This window comes from Cryptomeria japonica, chromosome 7, assembly GCF_030272615.1.
Source record: "Cryptomeria japonica chromosome 7, Sugi_1.0, whole genome shotgun sequence".
In the NCBI taxonomy this organism is placed as follows: Eukaryota; Viridiplantae; Streptophyta; class Pinopsida; order Cupressales; family Cupressaceae; genus Cryptomeria; species Cryptomeria japonica.
The window spans coordinates 563,328,842-563,346,345 of NC_081411.1; the positions used below are offsets into that span (position 1 = coordinate 563,328,842).

The window sequence follows — 17,504 nt, forward strand, 5'->3', positions numbered from 1 at the left end:
AGAAGATTAAGGTAGGAATCACCCTCAGCAACTACCTTTATTCCTTAAGTGTCCTTTGTAAGGATCTGTGTTTGAGAGTGACAATCTCTTCAATAAAACACTAAGTTGCTGAATCATGGGATTTTTCGGGCGATTCCGGGTACGAAACATACCGGAGACGGATTCTGAAATGAATCTCCTGTGGGTGCGTCCGGGATTCGTGTTTTTAGATGTTGAAATGTTTAGTGATTCTAGTTTGATCTTTTTGATATTCAAAACTGAATTTAAATTAGTATTTATGTTTCAAAAGTTGAAATTTGTAAGGTTTTGTTTAGCATATGTATTGGTATATAACATTCTAAACTTAATTCTATGTTTTAGCTATATATATATAAATTTATGCCGTACCGATGTTTCATACCCACGTACCTGTTCCCGTTCCCATGCCCGATTCGGCAACTTAGATAAAACAGGCTAATCACCTTTGTTGAAGTTGTCAGATGAAAGTAGATAGAGGACCACCATAATCTTTGTATGGAGAGTGGTACCTTCTTCAGCTATAGAATAAATTCACCATCTCTAGCCATTTCCTGCATTGTTTTAGAAGCCTTACCAAATGCAATTTCAAACCTTTTTGGATGGGATGTAAATTATTGGTCTGATTCCTAAAGGTTTGTTTGTAAATGGATAAACAAGAATATTATTTTATATTCAATCACTGTTCAAAGACTGCATGTTTATGTTTGTCTTCAATTGTGAAGTAACTGGAATATTTGAATTTTGTTTTGGGTTTGGTATCCTTTAAGATCTTTTGGTTCATGTGTGTTTAGTAATGTAAAATTCATACATTCTGAATCCAATCATGGATAACCTTCGGAATGCTTGAGGTGTGTGCAATATCACCTAAAAATGTGTGATGAGTTTTATAGTATGGTATGAAGTATGAACTGTCTTTTGTAACAGAATCATCAGGTAGAGCATCAAAATGAAATCGCAAGGGGCAGTTGTATGGCTGCTGTTATATTGATCATTTGCTGATGTTGTGAATTGCCAGGCATGGGATGAGACATCTATTTCGCTGTCTGCTGGGTGTGACCTTTTCATGCGATATGTGACTAGGACAAATGCTTTGGAGTATGAAGACTTTTTTGCTGGCAAATCTCGTCTGATAGAGCGGGGTGAAAGATTTGGTGAAATCTCCTTTAAGGTATATACCTTCTGATTTTTTACTCTGAATGTGAACATGAATTATGCTTCATATTTTGCACTTGCAACATTTTCATAATGAAAAATATATAGTTTTTCCTTGAAAGCAACTGCCTTTTTCAAGTGAAGTGGTGATTTGGTAGGGATAGTATTTTCAAACAAATAAAAGCCTAATTGCATGTTCTTTAACGTGAAGGCTCGTAAGACTATTGCAATGCTTGGGCAAGATTTTGTACAGGATGGTAGTACCATCCTTGTTCATGGGTTTTCAAGAGTTGTCTTCACACTACTAAAGATGGCAGCATTGAATGGGAAGCACTTTAGTGTTATATGCACTGGTTAGTTTTAGTTTGTACTTTTATTTACCTGTTAAATTTCTGAATATCTGTTTGGCTTCCACTTACTCTGTCTTTCCTTGTGGTCTAATATTTAAGTAGAAGGCCGGCCTGATAATACAGGCATAGAAATGTCAAAGGAGCTGGTTGCTGCTGATGTTCCTGTTAAATTAATATTAGACTCAGCAGTTGCGTATACCATGGAAAAGATTGATATGGTACTTTTTGGTGCGGATGGCGTTGTTGAGAGTGGAGGTATTATCAATATGATTGGAACATATCAAACTGCATTGGTGGCTCACAGCATGAATAAACCTGTCTATGTAGCTGCTGAAAGTTACAAGGTATGTTCAGGTCTAATCTTTTATGTGTTCCTGAACAATCTATTACATAGACTTAGGGAGATATATGAATTCACCTAAACAAATTCAACTGCTTCATAACCAAAGTATTTTTCTCACTTGAACAGAATAAGTATGTAGTAAAATTTGTCTGGATGGATATTCTGTTCTAAATTGCATAGCATTCCTCGCTCTACACAATTCTTTTTAGGTGAACGGAACCATGTTCTAAAGGAGTGAGGGATGCCATAAATGCATTGGGAATGTCTATAAAGGCATTCTTCTTTTGTTGCATATGGACTATATTCCAAAGAATGTATACTGAAGACATTGAAAATAAATATTTGAGGCAGGGGTTTTTCTGTAAATTGAGTTGGGGAAGGAAAATTAAAGCTGATTTGAAATTACAAACAAATTTTTAAGGCAAGGGAGTTTGCAGGATGGAAAGGAGGGGGAGATGGAAAAATCTAAGCACATGTGAAAAATCATTGCTACAGTTATTGCAGAAATGGCTTATGTTTGTGATTTGTTAATACTTTTTCTCACGTATGATTCTATTGTTTCCTTTATGGGTTGGCTGTTCAGTTGTGAGAGTTGGGATGATATCAGGTTGTTTCTCTGGCTCTGTTTGGTTGATGACAAGTTTGAGAAGTCTTTATAAGTTCATATATAGATACATGGTTTAAGCTTTAAATAGTTGTTCTGAAATTTTATTTCATGAAAGTGCAATAGGCTAGGTTTTTAAAGGTTGTGGAAAGTATGTAGTTACATTTTTCCCTGTGCTGAATTTCTCAAATGTTATCACAAATTCTCTTTGTTTTAAAGTCATGTCCAGCAGAAAGTGGAAAGGAAAAGGATAAAATTACAGTTTGAAGTATGAGATAAAGCTATTTGATAGATATGATTGAAATAAATGCACTTCATTACAAATATTTATGGTGGGTTTTCAACCATTTAATAACCCTAATCTTTTGTTTCTTGGATACTGTTTTTGATATATTAGTTGGACTAATACTAAATTTCTATTGTACATTTGTTTGTAATATGTATGAGTCACAATTTCTGAAATTTAGGTACATTTCCTAGTTGATAGGATGTGTAAGAAATAATAAATGACTTGGCAAAATCTCAAATCTAGGTCACCTAAGTCACAAGGTTTGCTGAATTTGGGCCATGAAGTTCGAAATTCAATGGACTTAAAAGAAAACCTAAAAAAATATTTTAGTTAACCAATAATTCATATGAAATAGGGCTTAGTTTTTTCTATTAAAGTATATTTTTAAAAAGAGTCTTTGGGTGTTTACAATTTGCAGTGTCTATGTTGAATTTGTTGACCAATGTGGTGATTGCTCGAGCTTGCAAATTGGGACGATTTGGGAGAGCTCGAGAGTGTATGTTTACGTGATTGAAAGCTCAAAATAGAATACCCTATTTCCAGATCTTATTGCTGGCTAGACATGCTCGACTCCACAATGTGTTTATGATTGTACTCATCGTTTTTCCACGACTCCAATATCTGAAAGCATCTCCTTCTCAATAAGTCAGTCAATAACCTACCACCCCATTTTTGGTCATGGAACACTTCACCTGTCACCTGCAATTGTTGAGGAAGGTTTAGGTTCTATTTTAATTTTAAGTTTTTGACTTTAGGTAAAATTTAATATCTTTATATTTTGTTTTTTAAACCATGTTGATTTGTTTTCTATTCAATATATTAGAGTTCAATATTTTAAAATATTTAAATTAGATTTTTTATTATAACATAGTTATTATTGACATAAAAATAATATTAAAATTAATCCATTGAGTGCGACCAATGCCCACAACATTGCATTGCAGAGTATTCAAGTAGGCTATTTAGTAGATTCATAAGTGGATTTTGTGTCTATGTGCTCCAGCTTCCTCAACTCTCGATGACCTTGTTGAGATAGGTGGTGCATTACTTTTGCCATTTAATTGCCCCTTTTGTTTGGGCCCCTTGGAGGTATTACCCAAGACTATTATTGATTGACTCTACCCTCACTCCCTTGTAGTATGGCACCTCCTTTGTTTTTGGACTATCTATAATGGGGGGTCTTGCCTCTATTCTTGTGTGTTAGGATCGTAGTTCTTTCTTTTGTGTATCCATTGGTAGGAAGGCCATATACAATAATATAAAAGAGGGGCCTCCCACCCACCAATGCCAATTGGAGGGAGGGGACAATTAAAGGGTGGACAATCGTCTATACTTTTCCTCCTCCCACCCACCTTCGAGGGCTCTTCCAACAACTCCGCTAGGATTGAAATGAGCAGTTGAGGGAGAGCTATTCTTTTATAAGAATATTTATATTGTAATGTTTTTAAACTTACAATAATTTATTCAAATTTAACACAGTATTGTTTTATTTATATGGAATTTATAACTTATATTTAAAAACGAAAATCTATATAAGGTGAATTTAATCAGAATTTGTTTTTGAATTTTTTCCCCATACCAAACTTCATCCAAATTTTATTGTTGCCAAGCATGAACACAAACTCGAACCTTGTGACATAGTGTAACAAAGGGCTAACTTAGAAGGGAAAATAGCTTAAGATTACTTTTACTCTAGTAAAGGTTTGTATATAAATGTAAAATAAAAACAAAGGACAGACATATATGTACTCATCCTTTCTTTGAGTTTCTAGGGTGGGGTGTGTGGGGATGATAGCCTAAGATTGCTTTTATTGTAGTAAAAGTTTGTATATAAAAGGAAAAGGAAAATTAAGTACAAATATATATTAAGCTATTTATCATTTCTCCGAGTTTTTGAGGTGGGATGGAATGCGTGGGGATAGGGTTTTCAGGATGGCAAAAATTTTCCAAAATTTTGGGGATAATGTAGGGATGGTGTGTGTGTGGTATGTATATAGCATGCTTTACTCAAAGTCTACAATATAAATTGATTAGTTAATTTTCTTTAAATTTCAAATATTAATAATTGGTAGTTTTGTCGAATATAAATATTTAAATATGATGAATTTTAATATACATATATATATATGTGTGTGTGTGTGTATTAAAATGCATTTTAAATAGGGATTCTTATAAATATGATGAATTATAACAAATATACTCATTGAAAGTGCGTTCTCCCATGTCAATAGAACCTTTCCCAAAAACATGCATATATGTATTGTAACTCGTCAAAATGTGTGGTGAAGTACAAGGTTCAAAAGAAGAGAACATATCTTGTGATGAAGTCATATGATGAGAGGCTTCAAAATCAAGAAGCCATTTCCTTGACCGAAGTCTTGTAGATGCCAAGAGTGTTTTACCTTTTATTTTATTTGTGCCATTTGCTCCATCTATCCCCAAGTGTGTAGATGATGGTGATGATGTTGAAGAAGAGGTGGACATTGATGAAGTCAATTGGATGTTGTGCTTTTGTAAAAGGTGTGTTAATTCATTAATCCTTTTTTCTTAACACTTATGCTTACTATGTCCCAACTTTTTGCAATATGCACATTTTGTCCTCTCCTTAGATGATTCCCCTTTTGAAGAGGAAGAGAACTCAGGGGTATTGTGTGATTGTAATTCCTTTGCTTGCTCATTGTGCTTGAATTTTTTATTGTTTTGTTCCTCGCCTTTTCTATTTGAAGACTTTTGATCTTTTGTGCTTGGATTAACACTAAGAGCTCGTGGTTTGGAAGACTTCAATGTACCCATTTGTACTAACTTTGCCTATTACTTAGTGAGTGATGTAGCAAATGCATCAAGCAATGGCATTTTGAATGTAGTACTAAGTGTATCCATAGTAGCATAGAATGTAGATAAAAAAATGAATAACTAGGACCAAGTTTGGCAAGGATGGAAAGACTCAATTGGTCACCCTCTTTTTCGATATCATATTGTTTTAATTGCAATCTTAAAGAATTGAGCTTGGTGAAGAAGCCTTGGATATTGTCAAAATCTGTGGGAATTAGACCAATGAGTTCATCTTTCACTTTGAAATGTCTTATTTGGCATTTTGCAAGATTCAATATGAAAGCAAAGGTTGAGAAATTGATAGACATAAAGTTCCATAGGATTCATCTTTTCTATCAAACCATTCTCTTTTCTTCAATTCATGGCAAAAAATTGGTAAAAAGTGCATGTATAGATCTAAAGAGCTCCTCAATACTTTTCCAATATCACAAGAAACTTGTAAATAAAAAATCTAAGCAAAAAGTTATGAACTAGGAGGCCAAAAATGAATATTTGACTTCAATCAGCAAAATTAGGCACCTACAACAATCTGACCAAATAACTTGCACCACTATGAAGTTCTCGAAATCAGCTTTTTGACAATTTCTTGTTTTTGAAATCCAATTCCTAGGTGAAAAGTTATGGCTCCCCCAAAAAAATTTAGCTTATTTACGGCACCAAAAGAGGGGCTGACATTGTTTTGGTGGAAATTTGGGTGGTGCCACCCCATTGTTGGCAGATTTGGGTAGTGTTGCTAGTTTTTCGGCCAAAAAATTGGGCTAGGTTGCTCAAGTGACAATAGGGTGGTGAACCTCTATAGAGTAGAGAGAGCGGACGGAACCATAGTGGGATTGATCGTGTTGCTTAGCGATAAGTCTCATATGTTTGGCAATGACCATCAATCTAAATTTGAGGCCCAAAACTTGCACCTGTTTAACCTTGAGATTTTTTTAGTTAATAAATTGTAGGTTATAATTGGGAATATTTTGATGACACCAGCTAATGCATAGACTACCAAATATGTGGAAGAAGATTTTGACTATTACTCGATTGACACCTACAAAGGGTACGATAGAGTATTGATTGACGAATCCATTTTGTAAAGATTTCATACAATTGCATAGTTATAAGTTTTTGTAGATTCCTTCAAAACCAAAAAAATGGTCAAAATTTTTTCGTACTTTGAAATATAAATTACCATTCATGAAAGTAGGGGTTTTTGGGCCTTTTGGATTCAATGGTGAGACCCGCTCTGCCCCAAAGTGCACCCAACAAAAGCTTTTGTTTGATTATCTCCTAGCTTAGAGAAGGGTTTTGCAGATTTGAAGCTCTAATACCATGTAAGGGTCACCAATGGACTCAAGCTCCATGGCTTAGTTGCAAAACCAAAGATTACCCTCCACAAGAGAGCAACAAGAGAAATAATTGCTTGATTATGGTGTAAAATAAATTGTAATATATGTAAATGTGATGGGAGCCTTATTCATAAAGCCAAGATTGAGAGGTAGGACTAACTAGGATGATGACAAGTGTCTTAATTCTATGACATGTGTCAACTGGATGATAAGATCACATGCGTACTAGATACTTCTAGAAAAATTCCTAGAGCCCTAAATAAACTTAACATCTGAGCATGTGTTAATTGGTCTTAACAAATGATCAGTTAGTGTGCCTTGTTCACTCTACAAAGGGGAAACTGGATATGAAATACCCTTGTTCACACCAACAGTTTTATGAATTCAAAAATCGATGGCACACAAAGTTAACACATATCTTATTAATTGGAGACTTCCTTGAACAATTACAACACTTGGGAATGGACTTTAATGGAAATCTTGGTAGCATAAGCAAGCTTCAACTTTACATTCTTTACACAAACACTCAACAATTTAATTGGCTTCGAACTTTAATGACAATTTGTGCAACATGAGTTTTGTAATGCCCCGCCAGGAACCCCAAAGGAAAAACCACACATCTAGGCAACTAAGGGTGAAATATATATTTTTTTTAAAGTATAAATCGCATTAAGTAGATTAATTACTACATTGCACAACAATAACACAAGCGGAAGACTTACACCAGAATTTCTAAAGGGTTACCAACGAAGATTTAAACTAAATTTAAATCCCACAATTACGATTAATCTAATTAACCATCATTACTCATGAACATAACTAACCATAAACAATAACAGATTACACCATTAAAGATTGAAAGAGTAACAATATAATTCCCTTAAAATAAAGCATTTACACATATCATATTGAAAGCTAATAAATAACATCCAACTCTTAGGATTACATTGACCATAAAAAATACATGGCTTCCAATATTACATTCAAAGTTAACATCTAAATCATTTACAAGGTTACATAAATTTATTGATACAATTGACCACATAGGTCTCAAAATAATAATCTCCAACATGAGATAGAGCATGAATCACGAACCACAGAAGCACCTGCGAAGCCAATCCTCGGATGAAGGTATGAACAAGAATATTTGATGGGAAGTGGCACTACCACCCGACCATGTGATCCCAAAATGGAATCGCCCCACTGTGCTAGGAGATAACAGAGGACCCTCAAGCAAGCATAAACAAGACAAGGACGACAGTACAATATGACTCTACAATACTCCATGTGACTCAAACTCACAATACACTAGTGACCCTAAAGAGAGAGTGTTATTGCATGGCTTAAGATGGTTACCCTAGGTAGCCCTCCATAGGTCCCGGCCCCCATCCTGGGTTATCCTGGTAACCTTTCCCGAACCCCTGGCTCCATCTAAGTGTCATGCGGACCCTACCAACCCTTCATGAAAACAAGGTGGTCGGTTTGCCATTCCAGGCCTTCCCACTACATCTTGAGCCTATATGAGCACTCAACCATGTGTGGGGTACAATATCTTAATTAAAACTACAACTACCCACCCCCTAATCAATTATTAGGTTATCACTTATTAACTGACTTTCGAGGGGTTGTCCTGCCAACCACTTTGGGTGTGGCCCCCACTCGAAAGCCACTCTCTCATAGGACACTAACATGGTCACTCTACGAGGACCTTATGGCGAAACAAGTCCTGGCTAACCATAAGGAACAAGCACTACATGGTTAAGACAGCAAGGTCATACTACATTACTTGTTCAAGAGATACAAAGTACACCACAACAGGACGACTGACAAGAACGAGGGATAACAACCAATTAAACCCCCATGCAAGAAAAACTAAATTCACTAAGACCCAACACAGTCAATCTTTGAAAAGAACAGCAACATATATACTTGCAATTTTCATCGTTGAAATTAAACAAATCATCATCATGAAAAACTACGAGAAAATCAAGTCATCATTGCACTGATAGGCAGGGCTAGAAATCTAACTAATCAAAATAATCCATTTAATTCTTTTAATAGTAAAAATCACAATGAAAAATGGACAAACACTCCCAATTGAAAAAACTTATTAATTATAAAGCCTTATTTGATCTAAAAAAATTAAACCCTTTTATTAAACTATTAATAAATTAATAAAAACTATTATATATATATATATATAATAATATTTATTAACGATTAATAATTAATAAAATACAAATTTAATTATAAACATTAATTGTCTTAAAATATTACTTAATCCAAAAATATGTATTAATAATATTATTTGAACTTTATTTATATTTTTTTTTTATTTAAAAAAATACTCTAATTATAAAAAATATTAATAAACTAAAAAAAAACAGAAAAAAAAAACAGAAACAAATTTTACTCTGCGGTGGGGCCCATGACCCATGGCTGCAGCCGCGTGCTACCACATATATGTGGTAGCAGGACAGCGAGGCTTGGGAGCAGCTCCGTCTGCTAGCACATAGATGTGGTAGCAGCGCTGCTGCTTGGGGTGCGTGGCTGGGTCGAGCCCAGCTCCCCGCCACGCAACCCCATACCAAAAATAATTTTTTTTTTAAATCCTTTTTAAATTTTTTTTTTTTTAAAACTATAACCATAAGAAAATATATTTACTGGTAAAAATTTCATTATTAACCAAAATCTCTGTGATAGAACAAAGAGTGCAAAAAACTAACTTTTTAAAAAAAAATTCTTCCATAAAGCCAAATTGGCAGAAAACCCAAGGGATTGACAAATCCCAAATAAAATTCTGGGCAAATATGATAAAGGAATGAACAGAGAAAGAGGAAGATTTAATTGCAACTTCCTTATTCATTTATTTTTTTTTTAAAACACCCAGGAAGAAATTCTTTGGAAACACGAAGAGGGCAAATTTAGCAAAATTTTGCCAGCATAACTCCCAAATTTGCACAAATCAAAACTTGAAACACACTCAAAAAATCAATTCCATCCATATGACACAAATGGAGGAAATGATTACAAGCTAAATTTTAAGCATGAAATAGACAAAGAAGGAGATTGGAGAAGCTTTCAAAAACAATATTAAACTGAAATTTCATTAAATCTCATAGCAACTACTCCAAATCAACTTTCAACCATATTTCAAAAATCTCAAACACAACACGTAGGAAGAAGAAGAAGCATTCTAAAATTTCTATTAAAACAAAAGAAGAGACTACCCAACCTACAAAGCTATCCAGGAACTAATTTGTGGAAGAGCTTCAACCCTGCAACCAAATTTCTCAAACCCAGTTCCTTCTTCCAAATGGATTTTCAAATTTGCCTTCCAAAAATAATCCCCTCTCTTCCTGTGAACTCACAGGCATATATTCAAAAATATTTCAACCTAAACTTTTAGGTTGAAAAGTTTTCCCCAACCAATTAGAATAAAGCTATTAAAAAAATAAGGAAATCTGATTTTACCTTTTTCCCATGAATAATTCTTTTTCAACAATTAAACAAACCCAAAAGTTAAAAAGAAAGGTAAGAGAGGAAAAACTTTTATTATTTATTTTACATTTACCATTTTCTAAGAGACTTTAACTCAACATGGCATTTGAATTTTAAATAGTAAAGAATATACTTGCTTCTTTATCCAATATTTTAATACAATTTAACACAATATATTAAGCAATTTTTTTCCATTTAATTGTTGCAACTTCATCAATTTAATTAAATCAATTACTCAAGGCATATTAAACAACTAATTATGCCAACACCAAAGTAGCATCATTCACTCAATTTAACAACCATTTAAATAATCGAAAGCATGCAAAATGAGGAGTGATCAAACGACGACTCACAAAGCAAAAATACTAAAGCACTATGACTCGCATACCGGTCAAACGAGAAAGACGATCGACTGACAACACTCACATGAGTGTGATTGCGGGTCAAGTTAGGGTCCAACCACTATCTCCTCCACTCCCATCGGACAAATAAGGTACGCTCAGACCTGTGAAACCAGGTGGAGTCGATACCCTGTACCTACCCAATACTTGTACCTGCAATGTTCTGCATCAACGAACCACACATGCATATAGACAAATATATAATCAGACACGACATGCACACCGATGAAGGAGAATCGTGACGTTCCCTGTCTCACCGGAGTGAGTGAAGGAACATCACCCCCTCGCATCCCATACACTTGCAAACACACAACATATAAATAACGCATCGCATATGTAAGGTAAAAGTGTTAGTCCATGACAATAATCCATAAAAAATAACATTAATCATAAGTACTGAAATACTGCAAGAGAACATACATCGAATATCCAGTTAAAGCATGAAATAACATCGCATAAAGTCTGAATAAAGTATAGCAGTAATGTATCCACTGAACAATTAACTGAAGTCAAACATAAGTCCAAAAAGAGTCTGATCGAGAAGGGGTACTACAAGTTTGGCATCAACTCTTATTTACAATGTATGTGTAAATGACACATTCATAGTTTTTCAATTCTATCTTCATGAAGCTTCAAAAATAATAAAATAATTGCTTTGAAAGTAGTTCTATCGCCATCCTTTGTAAATAAAATAAAAGATTACATTTATTCCATTTTTGCATCTCATCTTGGGTGTTCATTTGAATCAATAGCATTGATATGTTGATTTTGTCTTTTTAACTTATTTTAGTTGCTCCTCATCTTCTAAAAAGGAAACAAAAATATTGATATGCTTCATCTTGGGCATCATTTTGAATGAAGGGTTTAGATTCATCGCTTTTTCTCCTTTATTTGATGTCCATCTTTCACTTGGACACATATAATAACTTGGGTGCTAATTTTGCTTTGTTTCCCACTTTGTTTTGGCAAGAAAAACATACTATTTTGGTGCTTGATTGAGTTTAGGTGGCCATATGTTTTTTGGATGAGGTTTTACAATTCTAACACCAAGTTATGAAAATTGGCAAAATCGGCACTTAGTGAAACTTTCTTTACTTGATTATAAGTGGGAGAATTTTGGTGCTTATGCCAAAGTGAAAGTTTTTGACAATGACACCAAGTATTGAAAACTACCAATGCTAGAACATGGTGGAACTTTCTTGAATTGACACATCTCTTCATTGGAATTTGTCATCGATATTTTGCATTCATCATTTTAGCTTGCACACATTAGGAAAATTGCATAATTCCTAAAGGCTGTTTGATTGGAGACATTACACTTTCTCCACTTGACACCAAAAAGTGGAAATTGTGGAATTTTTTTCCATCAACGTTAATTTTCGAATGATTAACTCACAACTTTGAATTTATTTTAAATTTATTCCCTTTTTCTATTTTTGAACATTGACTTTAATAAAATTTCTATCTCATTGCTTGTCATCTTTTTGAATTCCATTTTCAAATGATGAGACCTAAAACTATTTTGATAACCTTCTGCCTCCATCCACAAATTTTTGTTGAAAAAGTAGGAAAAGCAAAAAGATGGCATTCAAAAAATAGAAAGCTTTTATTTATTTTTGCTTATCTCCTTAATTTGGGACACAACAAAAAAGCATATTGCATTATTTCTAAAATACAAAACCTTTTAAAATAGTAAGTTTGATCTCTGGTATATGTTGAAATTGGTTATCTTGAATATTGGACCCTTGAAGTGACAAATTTATGTTTGGAATATGATCCTCATATGATTTTGCCTCAATGTGCTAGAGAAGATTTGCCTTAGCATTAATCCTTCTTGCTTTTTCTTGATATTTGTCATCATAGTATTTCTTTGAACTTCACCCTTTCTTTCCTTTGTTGGTGTTGGACCCTCCTTCAGGATTCCTAGCTTAAAAATCTTCATGATGAGCAACCTAAATACACCACTAGTGGATCAAGATAGACCAACACCCAAGGACTTGGCTATTTTGATAAAAAAGATGACATATTGGATATTGATGTGACAAAAATGACCTTACACTTGGCTACACATATGACTAATCTTGACCTTTTTTAGGGTACAATTTTGGGGACCATGAGACATACTTGGTTCTTAAGAGAACTTCAAAATCTTTGGTGAATTAAAAGATAAGTGCTATTATCCATTAGGTGATAGAGTTGAGTTGAACCTATACAGCGGCAAAAAGTAAAGCACCTAAACCAATAGATATAATTAAACACATCATTGGAAAATGAAATATTTTGACATCACACATAACTCACCTACCAACTTATGGTCAAAAGGAAACATAACTAAGTGAAACCATTATTAAGTTTGGAAAAATAACATCCTTTTTGTTTGAATTGGAGTTTAACCACAACAACTCATATTTTGAAAACCTCTACAAGTTGCCTGTGAAGATCCTAGGTTTAGGTGGATAGGAATGATCATGTATTGAAAATTTCAGCATTAATTGCTTGATGAGCACTGGTGTCTCTTATTCAAGGGTATTTGATCAAATATTGCAACTATAACACGTGGGAATAATGACCTTAACATATTTGATTTGATCCTTATCACTTGTCCCTTCTACATACTAAACTCTTAACTTAGTCAAACTATCATCCTTCGGGAAAGGTTGAAGCCATTGAAAGAATATTTCACTTATTGACTCTTGACTTATTGAATCCACCATTGATATTGGTAGGGCAAAGTGTAGTGGGAACACTTTTTGACCATCTTCATCATTTGAGACTTCGTTTGACAACCCATATATGACTGAATCTGAGAGATCATCAAGGTCTAAATCTTCAATCATTAAGTCATTATCAAGTATACCTGAGTATACCTGATAAAAAATATTTTCTTCCAATAACTGACTTTTCCATCCATCATTCCACAATATTGGTCCTTGGACAATCCAAGTCTCTTTAGTTTCATCAGCACAATTGACTTCAATGAATGTCTTTAGGAGGGAGTAAACAATTAGGTTCTTCATTATCAATCCTATCGTTGTTGTCTCCTATTACTTGGGCATGAGTATGAATTTGTTTCTCTAATGGCATTTCATTTTCTGCAATGCCCCTTTTTGGGTCCATTCCAACATCTGTAGAAAACCCCAACTTTCCAAGAGAGTGCAAACTTTATTGAAAAGGTATTCTAACAGTGGCATAGGGAGAACTCCTTACTTCTTGGAGAAGTCCATCATCTTGGAAGAGCACCAAATTTCACATAAATCAATCTCCTATCACTTAGGGAATTGGAGGTCTGGTCAAAATTCATATTCTGGGTTGTTTCAATGTTTTTTGTAATTTTGGTGGTTGTGTGGAAAATAATTAAATTATTTAATGATTAAATATTTAAGTCATAGTTTGCAAACTTGGACTTACAAAGTACTCGGCAAGGCAATTTTTTTTTGACTTCGAGAGTATTGGGGAAAAACTCGACAAAACTTGACATCTTAAAAAACACTTAAATTTTTGAAAAAAACATAATTTAAAAAGAAGATTCATACAAAATATAGCTACAAATTGTATCAAATGTGTTTGGTGGGGGTTTGGGGGAAATGCCTCCAACATGGTCAAGGGGTAGCATCTCTCGTGAGGGTCTAGGGGTAGCCTTGCTTATAGTGTCTAGGGGCAATGCCCTTGGTGCATTCCTTGTTGTGGTATAGGGTGGGGTTGAGGGGCGGAGACCACAAAGCCCAAATGAAGACCTTCAAAACCACTCAAACCTTCATGGCACATACCATTTTCATAATTTTTTAGAAGGCAAAAGCAAATGCTTATAAAACAAAAAAAAATAGAGTTTTTGCAATGTCTAACTCAACTTTAACATGGTGCCGAGTTAAATGGAAAAAAGAGACTTTTTTTTGGCAAGTCTTGATGAGCACTCACCAAAAACTCGATGCTTTTAAAATAACTCGATGAGTACACACTAATAAAACTCGGGGGTGAAAAAAATGGCGAGTACTCGATGACTCGTCTGTTAATGCATGATAGCCTCAGTAAGATAAATGATTGAATGAGAGATAAATGAAGTCTCTCATTCAAACATTTATTATCATGAGGGGGCACGATCAAGTGATGTCTTGATCAGCCATGTCCAAAAGACATGGCCGGTCAAGGCATCGCTTGACCATACCCAGCCCACTACATATACCAAATGAAATCTATGAGAATGGACATCAAAATAAAAATGCTCCTCCTCTCCTGCAACATAAAAGAGGACAATCAGATTTATACAACAATTCAGTGATAGATAATACATAGAACAAGATAAATTTTAATTTTGATCCACAAAATTAACATGGTATCAGAGCCAGGTTTCCTTCTATAAAGCCTAACCGCTTGAAGGAAGATCCGATTAAGATCAGATTGATATCTCCTTGAAAGTCTCGAATATGGCCACATTGCAAGAACTTGTCGTCTCAAACTTAAACTACAAGCGTCCCTTGCTGAAGTCAGAAATTTAGACTTATGTTCAGAAAATATGCTCTCTAGAAGAAACTCAAGATACCTTGTGATTGAGAGGGAGCTTACTAAGCAAGATTGAGCACTTCTGAGGTAAAAATTGTAAATATTGATTAGTATTATTAATACTAATAATTATTTTATGGGCCCTATGTAAATCATAAGGAAGTGACGACTTCCAAATGATTTCCACTTGTATTTTTGAGGTTATTGGAAGGCGACGATCTTACAATAACTCAAGATTGTGGATAGAATCGCCGACTAAGGCAATCCACGTAAGAGCTTGTGGATAGAATTGCCGACTGAGGCAATCCACACAAGAGCTCATGGATAGAATCGCCGACTAAGGCAATCCACGTAAGAGCTCATGGATAGAATCGCCGACTGAGGCAATCCACGTGAGAGCTCATGGATAGAATCGCCGACTAAGGCAATCCACACAAGAGCTTGTGGATAGAATCACCGACTGAAGCAATCCACACAAGAGCTTATGGATAGAATCCCGACAGAGGCAATCCACTCAAGAGTTTGTGAATAGAATCGCCGACAGAGGCAATTCACATCTTGAAATTATGGTCCCAAGATAAGCACCATACGATTTATGAATATTGCTCCCAATACCTTTTACATTTATCTTACCTAGCTAAGAGGGAGTCTTAATGCATGATAGCCTCGGTAAGATAAATGATTGAATGAGAGATAATTGAAGTCTCTCATTCAAACATTTATTATCGTGAGGGGGCACGATCAAGTGATGTCTTGATCGGCCATGTCCAAAAGACATGGCCGGTCAAGGCATTGCTTGACCGTACCCAGCCCACTACATATACCAAATGAAATGTGTGAGAATGGACATCGAAATAAAAATGCTCCTCCTCTCCTACAACATAAAAGAAGACAATCAGATTTATACAACAATTCAGTGATAGATAATACATAGAACAAGATAAATTTTAATTCCGATCCACAAAATTAACATCGTCGAGTATGGAAACTATGAATTAAGTTGTCATAAAGTAGAAAAAGTGGAAGACAAGTTATATTTAATTATTTCAAAAAGTTTATATGGAGACATAAAAGTGACTTATTTTTTAGTTCAAAAGTAATGTTGAACTAAAAGAGTCGTTTAAGCAAGAAATTTAATGGTTATGGAAAATAATATTCTATTATTTTTGAAAAGTGTATAAAGAGAAAAATTGAGGAAAATGTATTCTTGACTTTTTCATTTTTACAAAGAAAGTTTGGAAAAGAGAACAACTGTTCTTATTCACTCTAGGATAGAAATTGTTGGACATAGTGTTGTCATTGATGTCAAAGGCATCAATCATTGATGCCTTGTTGCAAAAATAAAAGAGTGTTTACTAAAGGGTGAGATTGTTGTGAGGATATGGAGATGTTTGGCATTACATATCCGATGCCATGATGCATTTAGTTTGGATGGATCAGACAATGCTGGCCCTAGATCTAATTTTTTATGCTCTCTAGCTTGTATGGGTTTGCATACTTTTCACCTTTTAAAGAAACCTAGGTTTTTGTTTTGGCATGTGCTGTTTATTCTATTTGGTTGTTAACTGGATAATGCTCGTCGCCGGTTGCTTAAGTGATAACTTAAGCCTTCTTTGTCATTGTGCGTACCGACCTCCCTACCTAGCAAGTTACCAACTTAACCGGATTTCGAAGACCTTATTATTTCGTAAGTTGGGCAGATTGATTTTGTAGGACGACCCTAATGCATTCCTTAAGATCTAATGGTGCTCACATGTGCGCAAGGTTGTGGTTGTACCCTTTGCTCCTTGATGCGCAACTGCACAATGCTGACACTTTAGCTCGATGTCAAGAGATTGGATGGCTCTCGTGCGCTTGCAAAATGTTTAAGGGATCTTGTAAGTTAGGCTATGTGATTGTGGGAAAGCTACATGTGGTGTCTCAATGCATTGTGATAGGAACTTATGTCTTTAGGCTGGAAAGAAGATGCACAATGTCAACACATGTCAGGAGATTGGGCAATCCAGTGATTGAATGGTTATGTCCATGTTAGTGTTTTTGTTGAAACATACACATTTGCTGGAGTTTTTTTTAAGTTTTTGTGAACTACTAGAAAAGACATATGCATCCGACGTGGACGTGAAGCCTAATTGCCAAGTCTTTCACTGAAGCTTTCACCTTCGCCAGAACCTTTTGCTAGCTCT

General features: G+C 34.8%; 1 protein-coding gene across 3 annotated transcripts in view; it reads left to right on the forward strand.

Moving 5' to 3' along the window:
• Nucleotides 1–17,504, forward strand: part of LOC131078430 (uncharacterized) — a 155,246-nt gene that overhangs the window by 79,474 nt on the left and 58,268 nt on the right. Inside the window, exons 2-5 of one of the 3 annotated variants that reach the window (XM_058016129.2) lie at nucleotides 1,034–1,186; nucleotides 1,382–1,523; nucleotides 1,623–1,864; nucleotides 1,990–2,370. In XM_058016129.2, the coding sequence (XP_057872112.2) occupies nucleotides 1,034–1,186; nucleotides 1,382–1,523; nucleotides 1,623–1,864; nucleotides 1,990–2,034 (582 nt within the window). In that variant the 3' untranslated portion in view covers nucleotides 2,035–2,370. Of the gene's footprint in view, nucleotides 1–1,033; nucleotides 1,187–1,381; nucleotides 1,524–1,622; nucleotides 1,865–1,989; nucleotides 2,371–17,504 lie in introns of those variants that run through there. The other 2 variants (XM_058016128.2, XM_058016127.2) reach the window with 2 other exon arrangements.